The sequence below is a fragment of the Oryctolagus cuniculus genome, chromosome 16 (genome assembly GCF_051225735.1).
Source record: "Oryctolagus cuniculus isolate XC-2025 breed Fujian yellow rabbit chromosome 16, ASM5122573v1, whole genome shotgun sequence".
Classification (NCBI taxonomy): domain Eukaryota; kingdom Metazoa; phylum Chordata; class Mammalia; order Lagomorpha; family Leporidae; genus Oryctolagus; species Oryctolagus cuniculus.
This window is the reverse complement of record NC_142882.1, coordinates 1,046,841-1,063,935: the sequence shown is the minus strand read 5'-3', so window position 1 is coordinate 1,063,935 and position 17,095 is coordinate 1,046,841. Positions and strand designations below refer to the sequence as shown.

General features: G+C 66.6%; 3 protein-coding genes across 9 annotated transcripts in view; 2 read left to right on the top strand and 1 right to left on the bottom strand.

Moving 5' to 3' along the window:
- The window catches only part of DOT1L (DOT1 like histone lysine methyltransferase), a 41,028-nt gene extending 40,144 nt beyond the window's left edge, over positions 1 to 884 (bottom strand). For 2 of the 4 annotated variants that reach the window (XM_070058548.2, XM_070058549.2), the window contains exon 1: positions 549 to 883. In XM_070058548.2, the coding sequence (XP_069914649.2) occupies positions 549 to 629 (81 nt within the window). In that variant the 5' untranslated portion in view covers positions 630 to 883. Of the gene's footprint in view, positions 1 to 548 lie in introns of all 4 variants that reach the window. The other 2 variants (XM_070058552.2, XM_070058557.2) reach the window with 2 other exon arrangements.
- On the top strand, positions 884 to 4,823 carry LOC149121383 (uncharacterized). Its single transcript, XM_089315262.1, has 3 exons — positions 884 to 3,271; positions 3,713 to 3,932; positions 4,090 to 4,823. The coding sequence occupies exon 1, from the start codon at positions 1,253 to 1,255 to the stop codon at positions 2,165 to 2,167; it is 915 nt and encodes a 304-aa protein (XP_089171388.1). The 5' UTR covers positions 884 to 1,252; the 3' UTR covers positions 2,168 to 3,271; positions 3,713 to 3,932; positions 4,090 to 4,823.
- A 9,447-nt stretch (positions 4,824 to 14,270) lies between these two features.
- Positions 14,271 to 17,095, top strand: part of AP3D1 (adaptor related protein complex 3 subunit delta 1) — a 33,623-nt gene continuing 30,798 nt past the window's right edge. For 2 of the 4 annotated variants that reach the window (XM_089315256.1, XM_089315254.1), the window contains exon 1: positions 14,281 to 14,601. In XM_089315256.1, coding sequence (XP_089171382.1) covers positions 14,506 to 14,601 — 96 coding nt within the window. In that variant the 5' untranslated portion in view covers positions 14,281 to 14,505. Of the gene's footprint in view, positions 14,602 to 17,095 lie in introns of all 4 variants that reach the window. The other 2 variants (XM_089315255.1, XM_089315253.1) reach the window with 2 other exon arrangements.

Genomic DNA, 17,095 nt, shown 5'->3' with positions numbered 1-17,095 from the left:
TCCCCCCGCGCACCGCCCAGCAGGCCGAGGGGCGCCCCGGGGACGCGCGCCCGCCCCCCCGGAACCGCCGCACTCGCGGACGCGCGCCCCGCCGACCGCTGACCGCTGACCCCGGCCCCGCGCGCGCGCCGGCGCCCACCCGGGGCGGCCCCTGCCCAGGCCCGCGCGATGCCCGCCACCCCGCCCAGCGGCGCGGGCCTTGGAAGCCCCTGCCTCGCCGCTGCCCAGGGCCTGCCCCACCGAGGCGGGGGGCGCTGAAGTCCCCACCTGCGGAGGCCCGGGACGCACGGCCCGGCCCACCCACCCACCCAGCCACGGGGCCCGGCCGGCGCCGGCGCGAAGCCCGCCGAGCCCACTGCGCACCGGGGGACGAGGCGCCCCCCGCCGGGAGGGCGCCGAGACCACGCGGGCCGCGCCCCCGCCGACCACCGGCCCCCGGCCCGCGCGCCGCGGCCCCGCGGGGGTCGCCAACAGCAGTTTGGGGGGTCAAGGCGCCCAAGGGGACCCCCGCGCGCGCGGGGCCCGGCGGGCAGGGGGGCGACACTCACGTAGACCGGCAGAGGCCACGGGTACACGGCGGGCTCGGCCCCCACGGGCGACTTGAGCCTCAGCTCCAGCTTCTCGCCCATGTCGACGCGCGCGGCCGCCGCACCATGCTAGGCGGGCGGTGGGGGAGGGGCGCGGCCGCCGGCGGGAGGGCGGGCGGCGCAGGGCGGGGAGGGCGGGGCGGGAGGCTGAGGGGAGGGGGCCTGGGCTGGGGCTCGGCCGCCGCCGCCGCCGCCGCGCTCCCGTCCGGGCCCCGGCTCCCTCTTTGTGGTCACAGGCCCGGGGCCGCCAGCGCCGCCGCCATCTTGGGCCGGCGTGAGGCGAGCACAATGAGCCGGGGGCCGGGCCGAACCACTCGCCGCGCGGCCGCGGGGGGGGCCCGGCGCGAGGAGGCGGCGCGCGCCCACGGCCCCGCCCGCCGCGCCGCGCGCGCCACCCCCCGGCGCGCCGCCCTGTGGGCTCGCCCGGCGGCGCGAACACACGCCGGCACGCACGCACGCACGCACGCTCGCACGCGCGCGCGTCCTCGGCTGCCCTAGGCTGCCCCCGCCGGCCGGAAGCGGGAACCCGGGGGAAACCCTTGGGGCGGAGCGGGTGGTTGGCGAGTTCGAGTCCCCGGTCCGCCGTCGGCCGCGTGGGAAACCGCACGTCCGGGCCTCGTTTCCGGCTGCAGACGCCGCTGTTTGCTGAGGCCGCCGGGAAGATAATGGCAGTGGCCTGCATGCCTTTGGGTCGCTCTGTTCTACCTGTAGCTTGGAGAGGGCGACTCAGAGATGGGCATCTGCCCGCTCCCTCGCCAAGTGGCTGCCAGGACCCGGGAGCGCCATCCGGGTCCCCGGCGTGGGTGGCTGGGAGCAGCCGGGACTCGAACCCGTGCCCTGACGGGGGATGCCGGCCCCAGCCCCCACTTTTTGGTGTAGCCGGGAAGGTAGTTTTCGATGGCCCTGTTTCCTCCAAAGCCCAGAACCATTGCTCCTGTCGGAAACCCCCACTGGGGGCTTCAAATCCAGAGGGAGCCACCCCCCACCCCCGCCCACTGCGGCCCCCTGCCGGGGAGGGGGTGGCCTGCCCCTCGGAGAAACCAGAACCCTTCACCAAGACTCCCAGGCATTGCCCTGTTCTGCCTGGTGGGACCCCCGACCTCCATCCACTCCACCCCCCACAGGGCCACAATGGTCAGAACTGGGCAGGTCAGGAGCCAGGAGCTCCACCCGGGTCTCCCCCGCGGGTGCAGGGGCCCGAGGACCTGGGCCATTGTCCACTGCCCGTGGAGCAGCCGGGACTGAAACCCTGGTGCCCATACGGATGCCGGCACTGCAGGCCGCAGCTTAGCCCCCCAGGCCAGGCCGCCGGCCCCCCAGTTTGGCAATCAAACGCCGGATGTCCGTGGTCGGCTCTCTCTACACCGGCTGACCCGCAGGCCCAGCCTTGGGGGTTCTGCAGTGAACACTGTGGGTCCTGCAAGCCCCGGGCCAGGCCTGACCTTGGGCCCAGGACGCCTGGGACACCCCCCCTCCCCCGCCCTGCCCCCGCCCCAGGGAGGAGGCCAGAACCCGCCCTGCACCACCAGATTCCAGGCCTGGCCCCACCCTTCCAGGCCCAGCGACCTCGGTGCCCTTGACCCTCGGCCTCCCCCAGGCTGTTCTGGGCGCGGTGGGCGCGGAGAACTCTGGGAGGGGCCTGTGAGGAGGCCCTGCCTGGCCGAGGTGTCGGGACCCCCAGCAAGGCCCCCACAGGGGTCACTGGACAGGCCTGACGCACAGCCGGCCTCCCCTGCTCCCCAAGGCCCTCCCTCCGTCCGCATTGCATTTCTTCAGTCAGCGAACGTCCCTTGAGGAGCCGCCAGCCGGCCTTGTGGCACAGTGGGTTCAGCCACCACATCCCTCGTCGGAATGCCAGTTCCAGTCCCGGCTGCCGCTCTTCCAGGCCAGCTCTCTGCTGTGGCCCGGGAGTGCAGTGGAGGATGGCCCAGGTGCTTGGGCCCTGCACCCCATGGGAGACCAGGAGAAGCACCTGGCTCCTGCCATCGGATTGGCGCCGTGCGCCGGCGGTGATGGCCATGTGGGGGGTGAACCAACGGAAGGAAGACCTTTCTCTCTGTCTCTCTCTCTCACTGTCCACTCTGTCTGTCAAAAAAAAAAAAAAAAAGATTAATATATTTGAGAGAGAGAGAGAGAGAGAGAGAGAGAGAGAGAGCGCTCTTTCCAGGCACTGGGTCACTCCCCAAATGGCCGCAACAACCAGGCTGGTCCAGGCTGGAGTCGGGAGTCAGGAGCTCCATCCGGGTCTCCCCCGCAGGTGCAGGGGCCAGGGACTTGGGCCATCGTCCACTGCTCTCCCGGGCCACAGCAGAGAGCTGGATCGGAAGTGGAGCAGCTGGGACTCGAACCGGCGCCCACGTGGGATGCGGCCCTGCAGGCGGCGGCTTTACCGGCTCCCCCACTGCATCACCTGCCACCCACGTGGGGGACCTGGATGGAGAACTTGGCATCAACCTGACCCAGCTCTGGAGGGGGAAAAAGCAAACCTTACATGACAAATAATGATCAGAGGAGCTATTATCCTAGTTTGTTGACTAGAGGCGGCTGCGATTCACGATTCATAAACAAAGCCATTGAGATCTATTTTTAAACAATAAATAAATAGTGAGGTCTGGGGCTCTCAGAGAGCCACGTGGCCGAACAGCTGACTCCGGGAGGCTGCCCTGGGATCAGAATAGAACAGGGTTTGTTTCTGTTTGCTTGGAGCGGCTGGTGGAGCGCGGGGCCGGGACGCGGGCGCCCGAGAGGGTGCGGGGGATCCGGGGCCGGGAGGCGGGCGCCCGAGAGGGTGCGGGGATCCCGGGGCCGGGACGCGGGCGCCCGAGAGGGTGCGGGGGGGGGGTCCCGCGGCCGGGAGGCGGGCGCCCGAGAGGGTGCGGGGGATCCGGGGCCGGGAGGCGGGCGCCCGAGAGGGTGCGGGGATCCGGGGCCGGGAGGCGGGCGCCCGAGAGGGTGCGGGGGATCCGGGGCCGGGAGGCGGGCGCCCGAGAGGGTGCGGGGGTCCCGGGGCCCGGAGGCGGGCGCCCGAGAGGGTGCGGGGGTCCCGGGGCCGGGAGGCGGGCGCCCGAGAGGGTGCGGGGGATCCGGGGCCGGGACACGGGTGACTTCCTGTCCTTGTTCCCAAGGGCGAGTCAGCCAGGGCAGGCGTCCCGCAGCCCCGGAGCTCGTGGACGGCCCCGCAGCCCGTCACGCTCCTGCGTGGCAGCACAGGACGCAGGGTCCAGACGGCGGCCGAGAGTGACCAGCAGGGGCCGTTTCAGCACCGCGGACAGCTCCGAGCTGCCCAGCCGGGGCGAGACCAGACGCCAGATCCCGCAGGCAGAGGAGAGATGCCGCGTCCACAGGGTAGGGGCCCGCACGGACTTCCCCGCAGCGGCTCCCGCCCACCTCGGTTCCCTGACACCCGCGTGCCGCTGCCACAGCCCCCCCTTGCACACGGCAGTCTGGTCTCCGGCGCTGGAGGCTGGTGTGGGTTCTAGGGTGATGTGAGTTTTTCCCCCAGGCCAGCTCAACCACTAAGCACCTGCTTGCGACTCCGGCCGGCTGTTGGGATTGTCTGAACCTCAGTTTGTTCATCTGTAAAATAGGATGCGTGTGAAATGCGACCCTGTCTTGGTTCGTCCCGCTGCTATAGCAATAACGGAGGCAGATTTGCTTCATTTATTTGAAAGACAGAGTCACAGAGAGAGAGAGAGAGGGAGAGAGAGAGGGAGAGAGAGAGGTCTCCCATCCGCTGGGTCACTCCCCAGATGGCCACAGCAGCCAGAGCTGCACCGATCCAAAGCCGAGAGCCAGGAGCTTCTTCCGGGTCTCCCACGCGGGTGCAGGGGCCCAGGTGAGGTAGGCAGGCACTCAGGTTAAAACTGATCAGGTTTGTGAGCTGGAAGACAGACCACACCTTCGCCACGCCCCTGTGTGACCTCAGGCCCCTGCCTGGCCACACCTAAGCGCTCCCTGGACAATCAGGCTAATTAACCCCTCCCCTTTGGAAGTGGACTAAAAGCCTGGAAGAGGGTGTGTCCGCCACTTTCCTCCTTTCTCTTTGCCCTGGCCAATGGTCAGTAGGGGTTGGCCGCTGCCCTGTGCCTGCAGGGCGTGACCTTCGGGCCACCCGCCCTGCGCCTCCACGTGGCTGGTTCCGGCCGCTCCGTATGAACCCAGATCTGCCCCTCCCCTATAGATAAAGCCCTCACTCTCCTATGCATCTTTCGCACTAAATAAAAGCCTAAAATGGACCATGCTGCCTCCTTCATTCTTTTCTAAATATTAGGGAAGAACCCACTCGGGCGTATTAATGTTGGGAATTTAGTAGTAAGTGACATCATGTGGCAGCCCAGATGGGACTTTTGGGAAACTTTAAGGGGCCACATTCCGATATCACAAGCACTTGGCCCATTGTCCACTGCTCTCCCAGGCCTCAGCAGAGAGCTGGACCAGAAGAGGAGCAGCCGGGACTCGAACCGGCGGCCACATGGGATGTTTAGTGTCTCAGGCTGTGGCATAGCCCAGGGTGCCACAACACCAGGACCTCTTGTATCTGAACAGAATTCAGGGGTGAGAGAGAGCGGGGTGATTGGCTGGGGACAGGGCGTCCAGCAGAACGGAAGGGACAGAGAGAGCGCCTGACGTGGGGCCTGGGCCGGACACCTGCTCCCCTGCCGGGTGTCACAGGCAGGCCAGCCCTCCCCGAGCTCTCTGTAGTAAAGACAACTGAGCCGGGGCGGCCACTGCGGTGCAGTGGGCTACAGGACGGTCGGGGCACTCACATCCCGCAAGTGCCGCCCCGAGTCCCGAGTCCCGGCTGCCCCGCTTCCGCCCCAGCTGCCTCCTGGGCTGGGAAAGCAGCAGAGCCGTCCCAGTCCCCGGGCCCCGGCAGCCTCCTAGGAGGCCTGGGTTGAGTTTTCTGGCTCCTGGCTTTGGCCTGGCCCGGCCCCAGCCCTTGCAGGACTTTGGAGAGTGAACCAGCAAGTGGAAGATCAACTGTGGCCCTCTGACTGTCCTAAGTGGATAGATGTAGACACAGGAACAAAAGGATTTCCTGACTCTGTGAATTTGCATATTCATTCCCGGGGGGGGGGGGGTGCTCCTATTCAGATCCAGCTTCCGGCCTGTTCCTCTTATCTAAGGCGCGATCTACGCCCCCACACCCTCCTAGGCTCCCGCCCCACTGCCACTATAGCTGGAAGCCAGGCGACCCCAGGGCCCAACCACCGGTGTCAGCTCCACCCCCACCCTAATGGGATTCCCTGCCCCCACCCTGCCCCCAGCAAACTCCCTCTATCCGGTTTCCCCCAGTAAACCCTTCGGCAAAGAAATATTTTTTTTTAAGGGAGACATAGAAGGTAGCAAATAGAATGAGGATTGTAATGGCTGCCTCTGAGCTCGAGGGTGGGCTCCTGGCCTGAAATCCGAGACCCCCGGAGGAGCCGGGCCTCCCTTCTGGCCGGCTGGAGGCCACGCGGTCGTTCTGGGCTTGGGCGGGGGGGGGGGGGCCGCCGGTAGCCCCTGAAAGCCCCAGAACCCATCGGAGGAGCTGCTGCCTAACCCTCAGGTGGGGTTCACGCGCCCCGCGGGCACTGGGGCGAAGGGGCTTCCGTCGCTAAGCAGCGAGGAGCCTGGCGCCCAGCACCCCAACACCTCCTTCCCCGGCCCCCGAGGGAGCTACGGCTGCGACTCTCAGGCCCAGGCTGTCTTGGGGGAGGGGCCTGCAGGGGGCGGGTTCAGGCTGGTGAGGGGCTCCTGCGCGGGCTTCCGCGGGGTTCTGTGTGATGGGCAGGTGGGCTTCCTTCAGCCTGGGGCCACTGCAGGTGGTCCTGCTGCCTCCCCTGGAGACAATGCCCACCATCCGGATGCTGATCGCCGCCCAGTTTCTGGGGCCGCTTTTAGGAAGCGGTTAATTAGCAGTTAAGCTGAGGGTGGGGGCAGGGAGGTGGGGACCAGCTGACCACAGCCTCAGCCTTGGAGACCCTGCGGCGGGTTTGGCTGGGTGGGGGGTGGCCGTCTTGGCCAGGGAGGAGGGTAAGGAATCCTGGTGCCACGGTCAAGGCCCTGGCCCTGCTGTAAGGTGCAGAGGCGTCTTCAGGGAGGAGCCTTGTGACCAAGGCACAGAGAGACCGGCACTCGCTGGGCAGCCAGGACCACCCTCAGGTGCTGCGTCCCGCCCAGCCCGGTCCCAGTGCTGCTGCAGCGGGGCTCCAGGACTTGGGTCCCTGCCACCCACGTGGGAGACCCGGGTGGAGCCCCCCGCGCCTGGGCACTGGGGGGTTGGGGGAGGGTGAGACAGCAGGTGGGAGCTCTCTCTGTATCTCTGCCTTTCAAATAAATCTTACATATTTTTAAGATTTTGTTTATTTGAGAAGTAGAGAGGGAGAGAGGTCTTCTACCTGCTGGTTCTCTCCCCAGATGGCTGCAGTGACCGGAGCTGAGCTGATCTGAAGCCACAGGAGTGCGGGGGCCCAAGCACTCCGGCCACAGCACCCAGGCCACAGCAGGGAGCTGGATGGGAAGAGGAGCAGCCGGCGCACCGCGCTGATCTGAAGGCAGGAGCCAGGTGCTTCTCCTGGTCTCCCATGGGGTGCAGGGCCCAAGCACCTGGGCCATCCTCCACTGCACTCTCAGGCCACAGCAGAGAGCTGGCCTGGAAGAGGGGCAACCGGGACAGAATCCGGTGCCCCGACTGGGACTAGAACCCGGTGTGCCGGCGCCGCAAGGCGGAGGATTAGCCTAGTGAGCCGCGGCGCCGGACACAAAATTATTTTAAAAACATCCCCTGTGTTCCCTGTCTGCAGGCAGGTTGTGGAGAACCAGCACCCAGCTCTGGCCTGGAGGCTGGGTGGGGCTCCCGGGAGCAGCCTGGACCCCCTGCCCAGGCCCGGGGTTCACAGGGGAGTTTTGACATCACCGGCACGGCGTGGTTGCCACGGAATCGGGACACGCACCCGTGCCATAGCACCGTTCCGTGCTGTGCCAGTGAAACCCAGCTCCTGCCCCAGACGCTGCCTCCATCTGCCACCCTGCCCGGTGCTGCACCCCTGAGCTGCCGGAAGTTCACCCGCCTGACTCTCGGCCCCCACCCCCCATCCTGTCCCTGGAGGTCTTGGTAGGAGGGGCTGTGGTTTTCTGAGGAGTAAGATGGGTTAATAGGCAGTTGGGGTGGTCCCAGCGGGATTTGGGGTGCAGAGAGCTTGTCCCCCCAAGGTTATCCCCAGCAAGGGCAGAAGTGCCTGGGGTGGGGGCAGTGCTGTGGCTCAGTGGGCGGTCACCGGTCCCCCTGAGCTCACAGCTCCGGGTGTAGAGGAGTCACCTGTCCCACCCTCCTGGGGGTTCCGTGTAGGATAGATTGTAACCCAGGTCTTCCTGCCCTGTAACTGAACGCCAATCAAAATTGTGCGTAGACCCCCACCAGCCCCAGCCCTGGGGCTTTCCTCTCTTGGGAGCCCCCTCGCGGTGCCGCCCCGGCCAGAGGGCTTGGACGCCTCCAACTCTTGCTTTTTAAATCTCCGCTGGGAGATTCTTCCACGCGGGACAGAACCAAGGCGATCCATCATGCGTTCTCTGTCGCTCTTTTCCTGTAAGGCTTTTAAAAAGTAAGTCTCCTTTATGTATGTATTTATGTACGTATTTGAGAGGCAGAGTTACAGAGAGAGGAGAGGGGTCCACCGCCCGCCGGGTCACCCCGCAAACACCCACGACAGCCAGAGCCCCAGAGCCGTGCTGCTCCCGCGCGGCGTCCAGCGCCTGCCAAGTCTTCCCAGCCCGGTGCCCCCGTGCAGGGGCTGCTACCGGGATTCCGCCCCGGGCGAGGGCCACCGGCCCAGCAGAGCAGGGACAGGGAAGCTGCCCGCCAGGGGCTGGCAGGACTCCTCTTACTGATACAGGGCGTGGGGTTTGTTAAAGGTTGAGGCGTGTCGGACCCTCATTGGTTGGCCTTTTAGGCACCTGCGGGGATCTTGGCAAGCACACCCCGTTCCCGGAAGTGTGGGCTTTCTCTCCTGCGGATCCTGAAGCTGCCGATCTGAAGCCAGGAGCCAGGAGCTCCATCCGGGTCTCCCACGCGGGTGCAGGGGCCCAAGGACTTGTGCCATCTTCCACTGCTCTCCCAGGCCACAGCAGAGGGTGGGATCGGAAGTGGAGCAGCTGGGACTCGAACCGGCGCCCATGTAGGACGCTGGTGCTGCAAGTGGAGGCTTTACCATTGTGCCACAGCGCCGGCCCCTTGTTTTGTTTTCATTTTTTATTTATTTATTTATTTATTTTTTGACAGGCAGAGTGGACAGTGAGAGAGACAGAGAGAAAGGTCTTCCTTTGCCATTGGTTCACCCTCCAATGGCCGCCGCAGCCGGTGCACCGCGCTGATCCGAAGGCAGGAGCCAGGTGCTTCTCCTGGTCTCCCATGGGGTGCAGGGCCCAAGCACTTGGGCCATCCTCCACTGCACTCCCTGGCCACAGCAGAGAGCTGGCCTGGAAGAGGGGCAACCGGGACAGAATCCGGCGCCCCGACCAGGACTAGAACCCGGTGTGCCGGCACCGCAGGCGGAGGATTAGCCTAGTGAGCCGCAGCGCCGGCCCCTTGCTTTGTTTTGTTTGTAAGATATTTTGGGCCAGCAAGGAGGTTCAGCAGTTCAAAGCCCGGGGCGGGAATCAGTGGCTTGGCAGAGCCCTTGTGAGGGTTAACACACCGGGGGGCCCACGTGATGGTGCCGGGGCCCACATCACAGTGCCTGGGGCCCACGTCGTCAGTGCCGGGACCCACGTGACTCTGGCTCCTCACGCTAGCTTCTTGCTCCCGGAGACCCCGGAAGCCAGCAGCTAAGGGGTCCACTCTCTGCTGCCCCTCCCTGGGACACTTCTGTGTGGATTCACAGGTGCAGTGTCCCTGGGCCACGCTCAGGGCAGGACGCCTGGCCCAGCAGCGGAAAGGCCAGGGTGCAAGCTGGGGCCCTGGTGCCCTGAGACCCCGGCGAGGGCCCTGGGCTGCCGCGTTCTGAGCTTCGTCCCCATCCCGCAGTGTAGGGGCCACCCTGGGAATGTCGGGGGCCACCCTGGGAATGTCGGGGCCACCCCGGGAATGTTGGGGCCACCCAGGAATGTCGGGGCCACCCAGGAATGTTGGGGCCACCCTGGGAATTCGGGGCCACCCAGGAATGTCGGGGCCACCCAGGAAATTTGAGGGCTACCCTGGGAATATCAGGGGCCACCCCAGGAATGTTGGGGTCACCCAGGAAATTTGAGGGCCACCCTGGGAATATCAGGGGCCACCCCAGGAATGTTGGGGGCCAACCAGGAAATTTGGGGTCACCCTGGGAATGTCAGGGCCACCCAAGAAATTCAGAGGCCACCCCACGAATGTCAGGGGCTACCCCAGGAATGTCGGGGGCCACCCAGGAATGTTGGGGACCACCCAGGAATGTCGGGGTCACCCAAGGAATGTCAGGGGCCACCCAGGAATGTCGGGGTCACCCAGGAATATCAGGGGCCACCCTGGGAATGTTGGGGGCCACCTCAGAAACAGCAATGGGACAGTGGAGGATTCTGGGAGAGGCCCTGGGTAAAGCTTTGGCCCTGGATCAGCTGCCACAGTGGTTAAACCACAGGACGCCGGGTCACCGGGTCACCGAGTCACCAGGTCACCGGGTCACCGGGTCACCGGCTCCAGTCCCGGCTGCTCCACTTCCGATCCGGCTCCCTCTAAGGCACCTGGGAAGGCAGCGGGGATGGCCCAGTGCTGCGCCCCTGCACCCACCTGGGAGCCCCAGAGGGAGCTCCTGGCTCCTGGCTTCAGCCTGGCCCAGCCCTGGCCGTTGTGGCCATGTGGGGAGTGACCCAGTGGAAGATCTCTCTCTCTGTCACTCTGTCTTTCCAATAAATAAAATAAATCTTATTTTTTAAAGTTTTTTTTTTTTTATTGGAAGGGTACAGTGACAGAGAGAGAGGTCTTCCATCTACTGGGTCACTCCCCACACGGCCACAAGGCTGGCTGGGGCCGGGCCAGGCGGGAGCCAGGAGCCAGGAGCTTCTTCCGGGTCTCCCACGCGAGTGCAGGGCCCCCAGCACTCGGGCCGCCTCCCGCTGCCTTCCCAGGTGCCTTAGCAGGGAGCCGGATCGGAAGTGGAGCAGCCGGGGCTCAAACCGGCGCCCGTAGGGGTTGCAGGATTGCAGGCAGCGGCTTAACCCAGTTCCCCACAACGCCCGTCCCAGTAAAAGCAACCTCAGATGAGTGAGTCAGTGTCGCTCTCTATGGGCCAGGACGGCGTGGCAGGGCCCTCAGCACCTGGACGGGGCACCTGTGCCTCTGCTTCCTGGCTGGCCGTGCCTTTAGGAACGTGGTTCCTCGCAGAGACGGGCAGGGCCTGGTGCAGTCGGGAGCTCAGGACCCCACCGGGTCTCCCACGTGGGTGGCGGAGCCCCGGGACCTGGATCGGCAGTGGAGCAGCCGGGACAGGACCTGGTGACCGGGAGGGGGCGTGGCCGGGGCCGGGTTCACCGGCTGCACCGGGCTGCTGCTGGCTCCCCGGGGGAATTTTCGGTCCCAACGGCAGTGCCTGTCGGTGAACTGAACGCCCTCCCGTGGCTGATTTTGTCCACGATGTTTGTCGAGTGCCTACAGGGACAGACACGTGCCACGGGGCCACCGCGTTGGAGCAGTTGTGTCGCCCGGCTCAGACTGAGAGACACCTGTGTGTGACGGAGCCCCCAGGGCGGACGCGTGGGTCCCTCCGTGCCTCCTGCCGGGGCCGCCACGTCTCCTGATGGCTGGGAGGACGCCGGGGTGGGGCCAGCAGCGGCCCCTTCCCTCTGCCCTCACCTGTGATTCCAGGTCTCCAGGAAGAGGGGGAGACCACCTCAGCTCCTGCAGGAGCCCCAGCCCCGTAGCCCCCACCTGCTGCCTTCCCAGTACCTCAGCAGGAAGCAGTGGACTGGCACCAGCGCCCCGACACGGACCCCCATGTGCCAGAGAGGGAGGTGTCTTCCAGACACTGCTCACTCCCCAGATGGCTGCAGCGGCCAGGGCTGGGCCAGGCTGGAGCCAGGAGCTTCTTCTGGGGCTCGTGGGTGCAGGGGCCCAAGGACTTGGCCCATCGTCCACTGCTTTCCCAGGCGCGTTAGCAGGGAGCTGGCTCTGAAGTGGAGCAGCCGGGACTCGAACCGGTGCCCATATGGGACAGCGGTGTTGCAGTGCCACAGTACCGGTCCCTCAGGCTGTCCTTGGGATGGATGGATGGTGAATGGACAGATGGGTGATGGGTGAATGGCTGTGTGTGCGTAGACATGAGTGGGTGATGGGCGGTGGGTGGCTGGATCTCTTGTGAATGAGGGAAGCGAGGTTGGGGGGAGCCTGAGCCGCCCCCAGACGTCTGCACCTCCAGTCGGCTTCCCAGAGCTCCGGGCTCCCGGCCAAGTCCGCGCCCGAGAGCAGGCTGGCTAGCACTGCCCCCTGCTGGCCGCCCCGGGCGTTGCAGGCAGCCCACCTGCTCAGCAAACGCAAGCCACCGTCCCTGCACGTGTCCAGGCGGGGGACGGTGGCTCAGACCAGCACCCAGAAGGGCTAGGTCGAAGCAGGGTCAGAAGACAGGAGGAGAGAATCTCCCGTTCTCTGTGCTCCCCGCAGGCAGGGCTGGCTGGGGGCTGGAGCTCAGGGCTCCGTCCGGGTCTCCCGCCCATTGAGCCATCACGGCGGCTCCCAGGCGCACCAGCGGGAAGCTGCGGTCACGCTCCCGCCAGCTGCACAGGACGTCCTTGCCGACTCCGTGTCCGGCTGCGCTGGGATAAGACGACACCCCCGTCTGCATCGCAGTCCAAGTTCAGCGTCTCAGTCTCGGTGGCCGCGTTCTGAGGGCCCTGGAGCCACATGTAGCCCGGGGGGCCTCCACCTGAGACAGCAAAGCCGCAGGGCGCAGGCGCCCACTGGGAGCTTGGAGACAATGTATCTTTCTTTCTTTCTTTCTTTCTTTCTTTCTTTCTTTCTTTCTTTCTTTCTTTCTTTCTTTGACAGGCAGAGTTAGACAGAGAGACAGAGAGAAAAGTCTTCCTTCTGTTGGTTCACCCCCCACATGGCTGCCACAGCTGGTGCTGCACCGATCAGAAGCCAGGAGCCAGGTGCTTCTCCTGGTCTCCCATGGGGTGCAGGGCCCAAGCACCTGGGCCATCCTCCACTGCACTCCCTGGCCACAGCAGAGAGCTGGCCTGGAAGAGGAGCAGCCGGGACTGGAACCTGGCGCCCACATGGGATGCCGGTGCCGCAGGTGGAGGATTAGCCACGCGAGTCCCGGCGCCGGCATCTTTAATCCGCCTCACACATCTGTACTGACTCTTGTCACCTCACACTGACACACGTCCACCGCGTGTGTGCGTCCAAGGATCAACTCGGAACAGAAAACCTCTCCATCTCTTCAGATACAAGGGCCCTTCTTTTTTTTTATTTTAAGGATTTATTTATTTGCCTGAAAGGCAGAAGTTACAGAAGGACAGAGAGGGAGGGAGGGGGAGGGAGAGGTCTTCCATCCACTGGGTCACTCCCCAGATGGCCACGATGGCCGGAGCTGAGCCGATCCGAAGCCAGGAGCCAGGGGCTCCCTCGGGGTCCCCCAGGCAGGTGCAGGGGCCCAGGCGCTGGGGTCGTCCTCCGGTGCTTTCCCAGGTGGCCGAGCAGGGGGCTGGACTGGACAGAGGGCGGCCGCCTCTGACAGGAGCAGCCAGTGCTGCGGTGGGGGGGGGGCTTCACCTGTGGCGCCAGCTCCGTGGCTCCCGCTTGTGAACCTCCCAGCCACGGCAGCCCCACGCGTGGGCACGGTTCCGTGTGGCCGGCCCGTTCTGTCCAGCCGTGTGCGTGTGGTCCTCGCCCGCCGGCCAGTGCTCCGTTTGCACAGGGCCCGCTGGGCCTCGGGGTGAGCCGGTCAGCACTGGGGTGCAGCTGGGGGGTCGCGCCCCTGTCCCGTGGTCGTGCTGCCCTGGCCCCGGTCTTCCCACTGTAACCAGTGCAAGGGGTTCGTTAGAAGCCTGAGTTTGTGGGGCCAGTGACCGGAGCCCCGCTTGGATTAAGGGCTGAGCTCGCCTTTTACCTCGTGTTCGTGGCTCGTAGGAATTCCTGCCCCGTTCTGCCTGCCGGATCGGGTGTGTGTTGGACACGAGTTTCCGGCCAGGTTGGCAGCTTGTCCTTCAGTGTCCAAGACCCCCCACCCCTGACCAAGCCCCCCACGGGAGAAGCCCTTGAGAATCGCATACTGGACGAATGGCCGCGTCGGGGGCCTAGCTGCGGCCTCAGTTCGCTGGTTCGAGTCCCGCCGGTTTCACCGCACGCAGCGGCCAGTTCGCAGATGGCGGAGCCGATGCTGTACCAGAAATCGGCCAGGTAAGCTCTACGTGGGCGCTCCGCCCACCTCTGGCCCCGCCCACACCCGGCCACGCCCAGAGCTGTCACTGAGCTGAGGGGCGGGGCAGGGCGTGGCTGGAACCCGGAACGAGCCTGTGGGTGGAATTCCAGAGGCTGCTGACCAATGAGCGCAGAGCCCTGTCCGGGAAGGGGCGTGGTCTAGCCGAGGAGGGGGCGGTGTCCTCATTGCCATTGGGCGGTCTGTCCACGTCAGAGAGACGCGTTGCCCCGGAGGTCCGGGGGCGTGGCCGCCGGGGAGGCGGGGCTTCCGGGGGCGGGCAGGCTGAGACCGGGCGCCGTCGTCAGCTGACCGGGCCGCCATCTTGTCCGCCATTTGCCAGCGGCCGGGAGCGGGAGCGGGGCTCCTGCTTGGCGGGTCGCTGCCGCCGCCGCCCTCCCCGGACCCCGCCGCCGCCCTGGCCTGGGAGTCCGCCCCGGCGCGGCGGCCGGCAGCGCAGCGCTCCGCGGGCGGCAGGCGCGGCCTCCTGGCCCCCGCTCGGCGGCGCCCGGCCGCGGGCCTCCCGGGGCCAGAGCCCGAGGGCCGCCGCGATGGCCCTCAAGATGGTCAAGGGCAGCATCGACCGCATGTTTGACAAGAACCTGCAAGACCTGGTCCGCGGCATCCGCAACCACAAGGAGGACGAGGTGAGCCCGGCCCGGCGGGGCCCCCGCCCGCCCCGGCCTCAGTTTACCGCCGCGCCCGGGGAGTGCGGGCCTGGGCTGGGCGGCTGGGCAGCGCAGGCCCTCCGGCCCCCGGGCCCCCGGGCCGGGCAGGGAGCAGGAACCCGAAAGCCGGGGCGCCGCCGCGTGTTCCAGAAGTGGGCCTCGTCCCTCCCTTCCCCCAGCGCGTGACCCAGATTAGGGAAGAGCGGCCCGCGCGCGCGCTCGCCGTCTCCGCGCCCGCACCTGGCAGCAGGTGCAGGCGGCCCCGCCCCGCCCACCGCTCCCCTGCAGGGCTCTCGGACAGCGGCTCCCGCACCTGGGCCGGGGCCTGGGTCCCTCCCCGCCGGCCGCCCCCCTGCAGGGCCCTCCCCGCACCTGTGCCGGGGCCTGGGTCCCTCCCCGCACCTGGGCCGGGGCCTGGGTCCCTCCCCGCACCTGGGCCGGGGCCTGGGTCCCTCCCTGCCGGCCGCCGCCCCCTGCGCTCCCTCTGGCTCCGCGGTTCCCGTGCGCGGCGGGGCTGAGGGGCGGGGGCGGGCGGGGCTGTGGTCTGGTCCTGCTGCCCCCCCCCAGGTGCGGCTCTGGCCCGCAGGGGTCCCTGTCCCCCGAAGGGGCTGGGGGGGCGGGCGGGGCTGTGGTCTGGTCCTGCTGGGCCCTGGACAGGCGCGGCTCTGGCCCGCAGGGGTCCCTGTCCCCCGAAGGGGCTGGGGGGCGGGGCGGGGCTGTGGTCTGGTCCTGCTGCCCCCCCCCCCGACAGGCGCGGCTCTGGCCCGCAGGGGTCCCTGTCCCCCGAAGGGGCTGGGGGGGTGGGGCGGGGCTGTGGTCTGGTCCTGCTGGCCCCCCCCCCCCGACAGGCGCGGCTCTGGCCCGCAGGGGTCCCTGTCCCCCGAAGGGGCTGGGGGGGCGGGCGGGGCTGTGGTCTGGTCCTGCTGGGCCCTGGACAGGCGGGGCTCTGGCCCGCAGGGGTCCCTGTCCCCCGAAGGGGCTGGGGGGCGGGGCGGGGCTGTGGTCTGGTCCTGCTGGCCCCCCCCCCACAGGCGCGGCTCTGGCCCGCAGGGGTCCCTGTCCCCCGAAGGGGCTGGGGGGCGGGGCGGGGCTGTGGTCTGGTCCTGCTGCCCCCCCCCCCCCGACAGGCGCGGCTCTGGCCCGCAGGGGTCCCTGTCCCCCGGAGGCCCCGAGGCCGTGACCGCGGCGTGGGCTGTCAGGGGGCCGCGGCGGCCTCTCCGCAGGTTCAGCCCCCAGCGCTGGAGCCCTGGCCGGGAGCGGGCCGGGCGGCAGCTGCTCCTGGGGCGGGGGGGGGGGCGCTGGCCCCCCCTGCCGGCTCGGGAACCCCCCCCCTCCCGCCCCTGGGGGTCTCAGGACGTTTGTGGAAACGGAGGGAGACGGTGAAGTTGATTTTGGTGCAAAAGTTGTTGAACTCCAGGTGGCTTTTAACATGTGTGCTCCAGGTGTTACCGTGTGTGCTCCAGGTGTTAACGTGTGTGCTCCAGGTGTTAACGTGTGTGCTCCAGGTGTTACCACGTGGGCTCCAGGTGTTACCACGTGTGCTCCAGGTGTTACCACGTGTGCTCCAGGTGTTACCACGTGTGCTCCAGGTGTTAGCGTGTGTGCTCCAGGTGTTACCACGTGTGCTCCAGGTGTTAGCGTGTGTGCTCCAGGTGTTAGCGTGTGTGCTCCAGGTGTTAGCATGTGTGCTACAGGTGTTACCGTGTGTGCTCCAGGTGTTAGCACGTGTGCTCCAGGTGTTAACATGTGTGCTCCAGGTGTTAGCACGTGTGCTCCAGGTGTTAGCACGTGTGCTCCAGGTGGCTTTTAACATGTGTGCTCCAGGTGTTAGCGTGTGTGCTCCAGGTGTTAGCGTGTGTGCTCCAGGTGTTAACATGTGTGCTCCAGGTGTTAGCGTGTGTGCTCCAGGTGTTAACATGTGTGCTCCAGGTGTTAACGCGTGTGCTCCAGGTGTTAACGTGTGCTCCAGGTGGTTAACGTGTGTGCTCCAGGTGTTAACATGTGGGCTCCAGGTGTTAGCGTGTGTGCTCCAGGTGTTAACGTGTGTGCTCCAGGTGTTAACGTGTGTGCTCCAGGTGGTTAACGTGTGTGCTCCAGGTGTTAACATGTGTGTTCCAGGTGGTACCATGTGTGCTCCAGGTGGTACCACGTGTGCTCCAGGTGGCTTTTAACGTGTGCTCCAGGTGGTACCACGTGTGCTCCAGGTGTTACCACGTGTGCTCCAGCGAGTCGACAGACCTCTGTGGGGGGGAGGGGCCCCCACCGTCCCCACCTGTGTGTGTGTGTGTGTGTATGGGGGGAGGGCCGTCCCCGTCTGTGTGTGTGTCTGTGTGTGTGTGTGTCTGTGTCTGTGTGTGTGTGTCTGTGTGTGTGTGTGTCTGTGTGTGTGTCTGTGTGTCTCTGTGTCTCTGTGTGTCTGTGTCTGTGTGTGTGTGTCTGTGTGTGTGTGTCTCTGTGGGGGGTCCCCTGCAGT